This window comes from Arachis duranensis, chromosome 9, assembly GCF_000817695.3.
Source record: "Arachis duranensis cultivar V14167 chromosome 9, aradu.V14167.gnm2.J7QH, whole genome shotgun sequence".
In the NCBI taxonomy this organism is placed as follows: Eukaryota; Viridiplantae; Streptophyta; class Magnoliopsida; order Fabales; family Fabaceae; genus Arachis; species Arachis duranensis.
The window spans coordinates 4,939,744-4,948,783 of NC_029780.3; the positions used below are offsets into that span (position 1 = coordinate 4,939,744).

General features: G+C 35.4%; 1 protein-coding gene across 2 annotated transcripts; it reads left to right on the forward strand.

Moving 5' to 3' along the window:
- Window positions 1-4,419: 4,419 nt before the first annotated feature.
- On the forward strand, window positions 4,420-7,246 carry LOC107464194 (F-box/FBD/LRR-repeat protein At1g78750). 2 transcript variants are annotated; one of them, XM_052253724.1, is made up of 4 exons: window positions 4,420-4,586; window positions 4,904-6,467; window positions 6,555-6,740; window positions 6,908-7,246. In XM_052253724.1, exons 2-4 carry the CDS (start codon window positions 5,214-5,216, stop codon window positions 7,109-7,111), a joined length of 1,644 nt encoding a protein of 547 aa, XP_052109684.1. In that variant the 5' UTR covers window positions 4,420-4,586; window positions 4,904-5,213; the 3' UTR covers window positions 7,112-7,246. The 2 variants fall into 2 exon arrangements, with proteins under 2 accessions (XP_052109684.1, XP_015938608.1); XM_016083122.3 differs by having other exon boundaries at window positions 5,196-6,467; window positions 6,908-7,245.
- Window positions 7,247-9,040: the final 1,794 nt, after the last annotated feature.

A 9,040-nucleotide genomic window follows, 5' to 3' on the forward strand; every position in this document is an offset into this window, starting at 1 on the left:
CCAAATTTGCACCATTCCACAGCCAAACGGTGATGTCATATTTGAGAAAATGTATGTGTGTTTAAGTGGCTGCAAGAATGGATTTAAGGCAAGATGTCGTCCACTCATTGGACTTGATGGTGCTTTCCTGAAAACTGTCTTTGGAGGGCAGATTCTATCAGCTGTTTGGCAGGATGCAAACCACCACATATACATCATTGCATGGGCAATTGTGAAAGTTGAAAACACTGCCAACTGGAAATGGTTCCTGAAACTATTGCACACAGATTTGGGAGATTACAAGACACATGGTTGGTGTTTCATTTTTGATATGCAAAAGGTACATGGCTACTAATCCTTTCTAATTTAGTTCCTGTTTGGTTGCCTTCACTATATTATAATATATTGGATCATGTAAGAGGCTTGCTGATATTGAGTAGGACTATTTTAGATGCACGATAGCAAAAATTAGGGACAATTATGGTGCGTTTAATACAAAGTCAGGGACTAATATGGTGAAAATATTAGAGGTCAAGGTCTATTATGGTGAAAATATAAAAAGTCAGGGTCTAAGACGATGAACATATAACTGTGTATTCTACAAACTTCTCTCTGCTGTATCTGAGTTAATTATTATTTGCATCCACTCTGTATTGTAGGGACTCATAAATGCAATACAAGAGGTGATGGCCAATGTGCATCACCGTTTCTGTGTATGATATTTGTGGAGAAATTTCAATAAGCAATGGAAAGACCTGGAGCTAAGAGGCTTGCTGTGGGATTATGCACGAGCCACAACCTTTGAGGAATTCAGGGAACATATGGAAAAGTTGAAGCGGCTAAATCCGAAGGCATAGGCATACCTAGAAAAATGGCCAACACATTATTGGACAAGATCTCAATTCAGTCACAAGCCAAAGTTAGACTCAATATGTAACAATGCGTGCGAAGTATTCAACGCAAAGATTAAGGAAGGTAGGAGGAAGCCTATAATCACACTGTTGGAAGAGGTTAGGATGTTCGTAATGAGGACGATGGACAAAAGTAAAGTGAAGTTGGATAATTATGTGGGGATACTTCCCCCAGTGATCAAGAGCATACTGGAGAAGCTGAGGAAGAAATCTAGGCAATGGCAACCAATCTGGGCTGAAGACACCGGATATGAGAAGTCTGAGGTACATGGACACCCTACACACCATGTAGTGGATTTGGGGAAAAAGCTATGTACTTGTCAGCTTTGGATGCTAACAGGTAATGTATTTAACTATTACTTAATTATTTAAGTACTTTGCCTAGTGAGTCTAATTAACTATGCACCTAATTGTTATTGCCGATTATGGTGATGTAGGAATCCCATGTGTGCACGCATGTGCTGCTATTGCTAGGGTGAACAAGTGGCCAAAGAATTTCTGCCACAAGCTCCTCATAATGGAGTCCTACAAAGTCACTTACTCCCACCACATAAATCCTTTACCTGGCCAACAATTATGGAAAAGATCTGAGGCCAACAGACCATTGGCACCTTTGGTTAAGAGAAAACTTGGACAGCTCCAAACCAAGAGAAGGAAGGATGCGGATGAGGGGGTCAGTATAGCAAAAAATCAAAGCCAACCACCACTCTGAAGAGACAGCTATGACCATTCACTTGCAAGTATTGCTTGCAGAAAGGTCATACAAAAAGAGGGTGTGAGAAGAAGAAGGCTGCTGAAGCTGCAGAGGTTGAGAAGAAGAAAGCTGTGGAGGCTGCTGCTAAAGACCCTAAGGCTGCTGCTCAGAATGTCACTACAACTGCCTCTGCGTCAGCTACAACAACTACTTCCAATACACCTCAAGCTGCAAGTGCCTCTGCTACTACTACAGACTCTGGAACTGCAACAGTGTCTGCTACTGCTACTGCATCTGCCCATGCTTCTGCCACTCTTGTGGAAGTAGATGTCCAGCAGGCTGAGATTGATTTGTCTCAGCCCTCATACTCTGAAGCTGAAAACTCCCAAAAAGTATTGTCTTTAATAATACTTCATGTAATGTGTTTTTATTATTTGTATTATTTTCTAGGCCTTATGTAAGGTATTGTCTGCATTGCAAGAGCATGAACAAAAGAGGAAGACACCTACAAGATCTGGGAAACTGCCACTTAGAAGAAGGTCACCTACTCCAACTGGCTTTGCATCATTCAATCCAATGGAGGGAGCTAGTGAGGCAACTGCAGCAAGGCTGGCCAACTTCCTCAAGTTTGTGCCCACTCCAGGGTTCAAACCGCCAAGAAAGAAGTGATTATGATCCTAGCTTTAGGTTGAAATTCTGAAAGTTTGTAATATTTTGTGAAACAATTATCTTAGTCTTTTTTGTTTGGTCATGGTGATTCATAGACACCTCTGCAACTTTTAAATACTAAGTTGCTGGAATCTAGCTGAAACAATGCTCAGTATTTTTTTGCTTGTTATTGTCATCAATGCATTATTGCAGAATTTTATATGAACTAGTGTTATTGTCATTCAGTTATGAATTGTGCCTTATGTAAGCTTTTGCTATTGTTGCTTATCCATAACATAATTGGGTGTTCAATTATGTTTACAAAAACAAAACTAAATAGTCATTCAATATATCAAAAACAATCTAATGTCAATTACATTGTTCATAAACTGGATTACACTGGTTCTGTGTTTCAGTTCTCAGCCTAATTAAACCTTCAACATTAACATCAACACAAACACAAATAACACGAATACCCTTAAACCAAGCACTTGGACCATCAGCTTTACATTTCTCACATCTTCTTTCAGTTTGCCCACCTTCCATGCAATGTTCATCTTCATCCCACCATGCTCATCTTCTTCATCAGACTTCAGCGGCACCTCATCCTGTACAGAATCTGCCCAGACAAATAACCCACACAAATTATTTCCACTAGTCTACAAATATGCATCAACCTTATCAAACAACTACCTCAACTAACCACCAACACTAAAAATTTCAGCTAGTAAATGCACTCACGTTATAATTCGGACACCTGAAGAACGTCTTATTAGGATGACTCTCCGTCCCTGACCACCGAAGGATAGGCCTGCACCCACAATCACACCACTCTAGAACTACTGAACGCCGGCTACGCACATTGTTCCCTCTCCAGTTTTCGGTCGCAGATGAGCGATTCGACCTTCGAGAAGCGTGACTGTCACTCATGGCGGGAGAGGACGAAGAAGAAGAATAAGAGGAAGAGGGAAGAAGAGCTTGAGCTGGACGACGAACCAATTCACACAGGAAGAGGGAAGAACAACTTTAGGGTTTATAATTGGTACCAGGGACTAATTCAGGGAATTCAGAGATTTTTTTATGATACTCCACATCAGCTAGCCGTTTAAGGCTGCCTACGTGGACCCTAAGCAGCCAGCTCAGCGCTTCGGCTATTAAGTCACGCCGAAATTGGGTGGAAGGACCAGGATTTCGCACGGAGCTCAATCTGAAGGGTGCAATTAGAGCATTTCAAAAGTCAGGGGTAACATTGGTGCACGGGCTCAATCTGAGGGACTATTTTGGGGATTTACTCGTGATTTTAGTAAAGGAAAAAAAAGAATTTTGAACCTGCCGGTTAGGGGTGTCCATGGATTGGATCGTATCTGCAGATCCACGATAAATATCCGCATCCGATCCGAAAATTGCGGATACGATCCGATCTGCAAATTGATCGGATCGGATCTGCACCCTTTGCGGATCGGATCCTATCCGATCCGCATCCTTTGCGGATCGGATTGCGGATATCTGCTCTACATCCGCGTATCCGATTCACGGATCCGCAGATCCGCACAATAATAATTAAAAATAAATAAATATATATGTTTGGTATTATATTTACTTGTTTGTATATTTTAGTTAGGAATTATTATTCATATATTGTATTATTTTATTTTTATTATTTAAAAAGAGTTTAATTAAAAATATTTTAGGAATAAATAAGTTTAAAAGTATAAAAGAAATATTTTTATTGAATTTTTTTTACATAGAAATATGATTAAAAAGAGAAGGTTTAATTATGCGGATATATCCGATATCCGATCCGATCCAATCCGCACATTTGCGGATCGGATCTAGCACTGAAAAATGCGGATATCATATCCGATCCGATCCGATCCGATCTGCGGACACTCCTACTGCCTGTTACACAAAACTGCCAATTCGTCGATTTTCATCAAAATCGAATGGTTTAATTCGGTTCTATCTAGTTCTTTATAGTTTATCTTATTGGGTCAAATTGCTCAACTTAATCAACTAAGTGACGAATTTACTGATTTTTCAGCCAGATCGATCGGTCCAATTCAGATCTTACAATTATGCTTTTTGGTCTGATTTATAAAAAAAATAAGCATAAAAATTCTGAACAGAATTCAAATAATTTATTTTTAATTATTTCAAAAAAAAATTCTAACTCTTGAACAGTTTCTAATTCCTAATCCTCTTATGAGAAACCCTCAATTTGAATTTCTCTCATTCTCACTCTCACGGTCTGAGACTGAAAGGCTGAAACCCTAGACCCTAACATTCCAAACGAGACGTGTCTTCAAAGGCTACAACTACATTCTTCACCACATAACACAAATTTTTCGGAGAAGGTAAGTCTTATGTCCTTTCTGCTTTTTTTTCCTCTTAATATTTCATCCCTTTTCATCATTAACAATGAGCTTTTGGTTATAGATGATGTATAATAAATTAATAATAGTTAAGTGGGGTTAGAAGAAAAAGAAAATTACGGTTTGAAAAATAGCTCTGTGTTCTTTTGTGCTTATATGAGATTGAGATCAGACAAATTGTGTGATACAAATTTCAAAATTCAAATGATGGTTTCTTTCCTATGCCATAATTCTATTTCCAACATTATATCATGTGCTGCTGTTTATTTCTCGTGAATTCGTGATGGAAATTTACACAGGTTGTGATAGGTCATGACATTTTGGGTCATGGTGATGAAATTTACTATGAAAATCTCAACCCTGTAAAATTTTACGAGCTACCATGTTGAAATAAAAGGGTTGGCTTTGTAAAGTTTTACGAGCTGCCATTTTGAAAGTCATTCATAATCAAAGATCCCCGTGGTCGCAGATGAATCATTTTGGTTAACATGTAATACATGTGTTTTTCTTTTTCTCTCTAATTTTAATTGCGCAGGCAGTGATTTACTATTATATTTTGGTATGTATTTATGATGTTATACTCCCTCTCAGTACTGTAGTTGAGAAAAAATGGACCGGTTATCTGGTCTGCCGAAAACTATACTTCATGACATTCTTGCAAGGTTGTCGGACAAAGATGCTGCCAAGACTATTGCTTTATCAAAGGCGTGGAGAGACACATGGTATTCATTTCCCAATCTATCTGTTTGCAGTGGGGACTTTTTTACTATACATGATATAGTCCCAGGAAGTAGTCATAGGTTTAGCAAAATGCATATTCTCTTTGACTATGTTACAAAAAGATTGCTGAGGCTACGTGACCAAGGCTTAGCAATCAAAGAACTTAAGCTCAGTTTGACAAATTTATTAAACCCTACACGTGGCTCCCACCATGTTGATCAGTGGATACAGATGGCCAGTGAAAATGGTGTCAAAGTGCTAGAGCTTCACCTCACTGGTGGGTGTATAGGGCGAGATTATAGTCAAGACAACTGGTATGACCTTCCACTTTGTGTCATTGAAGCCAAGTCACTTGCTAAGCTGGAGTTGGCCGGGGGAATCAGAATTGACCAAGAATTTTTAAATCATTCCATGAAGTTTTCCTCGGTGAAATCGTTATTTTTAAGTCAAGTACTTTTCACGCATGAAAGGATTATTGAGCATCTTATTTCTCACTGCACTCTTATTGAACATTTAACCATGAACTATTGTTCCGTATATAACCATCTAAGCACGGAAGATCCTCTAGTGCAAAGGAGTCATCGGGTGAAATCTTTATTTCTAAATGGTTTACAAAAGCTCAAGGACGTTGATGTTCAAGGAATACAGGAAGTACAAATTGATTCTCCAAATCTTCAGAACTTACGTTATCGTCCATTGGATTTTGATGCACCCTTTAAGCTGAATTTTGATAGTTGCACAAATTTAAGATGTTTGTGCTTATTGTATTTGCAGAGCACTGCTATTGCAGACAAGTGGTTTCTTGAACTGTTTTCTAAGTATCCTTTTCTTGAAAGTTTGAAATTAGGTCATTGTTCTATGTCTGAGAGGATTAATATTTTGAGTGCCCAGCTCAAGGTCTTTAAGTTATCTCATTGCTCTAACTTGAAGGAGATCAACGTTGATGCTCCAAATTTGTTATCATTTGACTATGTTGATGATAACAAACCTGTTATATCTTTTTTAAGAGGTTCTAATAAACTTGAAGTCAGTGTTTGTACTCTCGTGGATTTACGGGACTTTTATAGCTTGAGGAAATTTATCCGGAATATACCACAAAACATTTTGGCATCTCTCTCCCTCTTTATCTATGAGCAATTTCATGTAAGTTTCCACTTGCTACTTTGTTGGTTCTTTTTTCATTCATATTGATATGTGCCTATTTGATTTTATGTACTCTGAATTGTGTAGGATTATACATATCTGCATGAATTCCAAGTTTCTTCCACTCCTCCGAGTATCAAACATTTGGAGTTTAAAGTATATTCATTTCCAAAGAGTGAATCTCCCTATGGCCATCTTATGCATTGCTTGCTTTCGAGTTGTTTTCCAAAAACAATTTCATTCAGATATAGTCGTCGTTACACATTCATTGAGGTATGTCATTTATTATCTTCAAATTTTCTGTTTAATTCTCCCTTTTACGAATTAGAATTGTACTTTCATTCCAGCACGGTATTCATCATGTCAAATGCATTGCCTTTATGCTTTTTCATCAATATGTTCTTTCTAATTCCACCGCATATTTTTGCGAAAAACAACAGTTCTTCTATGAGATGCTGATGGGCAGTAAAAAGGGAGAGTGCCATTGCAGTTCAGGTGATAGAAAGTGTTGGTGGCATGCCTTGAAGATTGTCAACATCTCTTGTTCATTCATGACCGATGAGAACACTAACTTTAAAGCAATGCTTGATGCATCGCCGAAATCTTCTGATTGGAATACTATCACTTTTAGTTTAGAGTTGTAGTTGCTATTATCAACCTATAAACATTTCTAATTAGAGTTAGAGACTTTGATGTTGACGCTTAATTACAACTTATACATCTATGTATGTATTGAAGTGCCTGTTATTATGTAACGAGTGTATTAACGTTTTAAGTTTGTTATATATGATCATGATTAGTATGTATGCTTATATTTACAGTTTTCTATACCAGGCAACAATTTTCTTCAGGAGAAAAAATAATTTTACTAGAAACTTGTATTCCTTTTACAACAAAATAATATGTAGTTCACAAAAGAAAATAGTTTTACATAAATTTAATATTGCATAAATTATAATTTTAATTACGTAAAAGTATATAAGTTGAGTTTTGTAAGTTGGTTTGTTTGGTAGATCTTTTAGTTGTATATTGTTATGGCTCACATTTGATTTATAGATTTATATTTTTCATGGATGATTTGTTCTATACTCAGAGTTTAAACATATATTTTAACCTTTTTTTTTGTGACATATATTTTAACCTTTGATTGAAGCAGCTTTTCTCCCAACCTATATATAATATGATTATAAATTTGTTCTAATACTTATAAATATTGTAATTCTTTTGTTTTAATGTTTATATATATCTAAAAAATCTGAATTTCAATCTAATCGTTTAAAAAGAGGTTGAAAGAAATTCGGTGTTTATGCACTTGAACAATGATTTAGTCTTACCAGTTACATGATCTTCGAAAATTTAGGTTAATTTTTTTTGTGCGTATAGTATTTTTGTATTTTATAAGTCTTTTTATTTGTGTTTAGGTATTGATATTTTCATGCAATACTCAGATTCTATTTCTTAAATATGAATATATAAACATATATAGTTTCTTTTATATTTTCTTTTCTTAATCTCACTTAAATTTTGTATAATATGATATCACATGCACTCTAACATTAACTAAAATTAAGAGAATAGAGAATTTCCGAAAGAGAATTAGAGGATTTGATGCATAGCATTTTTTCTAAAATATATTTTGTATATATCCATTATTTTTAAAATTTGTAATAAAAATTATTTATTAAAAAAAATAGTATCTACCAATTTCATAAATTTTATACAAAACTATTATGTGTAATAAAAAAGATAAAAACATAGGTGAAATTATCTTTATATAAAGATACACTTGTTGAAGCTGCCCTCGAATCAGACATTGACACGTCAGCAACACACCCTCCACATGGTGAGGTTGCTCATCTGACATGTCCACCAACATGTAAATACACCAAAAACTCCAATTCCCATTCAAAACACTAATAAACTTTTTATATTAGAAAAGTGGAGCCTATATTAACACCAAAATCAAGCACTGTGTATTATTTATATATAAATACATATATTATTTAATTTATTTTTGATATATATTTCATATTTTGATATATATTTTTTAAGATGGATTAATTTGATGATTAGTGTTTTATATATACACAACAAAATTGATTTTATATTTATAAGTTGTAGATTTGGAAATTGTATTTTTTTTAGAAGTATAAGTTTTTTATTTATCTCAGTCTTCATAATACTATTCCTACGATAGAGTTTATATTTGATCATAGTTTAATTTTATCAAGCATTTGTCATGATGTCAGAGTGGTTCTGAAATCGTGCTTCATTGTCTTCGGAAGTGCCATAGTGTTAAAGAGATATAGAATATTTTAGACATGTATTCAGTTAACTCGGATTTATGTGATTGACTCTATAGAAACACAAAAAGTGGGGATATTTTTATTTTTTTTTCAACCATCTGGTAGGAGTAAAAATAGGTTAGGTGACCTGCCAAGAACCTGCAACTTGGCCTACATCTGACCTGGTATAGCATATTAAAATATAAATAAATACAAAAATATAAATAAAAACAAAAATATTCTACATTCTGTTAATAGGCTTGTTAGATCTACTCGACTACTCGAGCC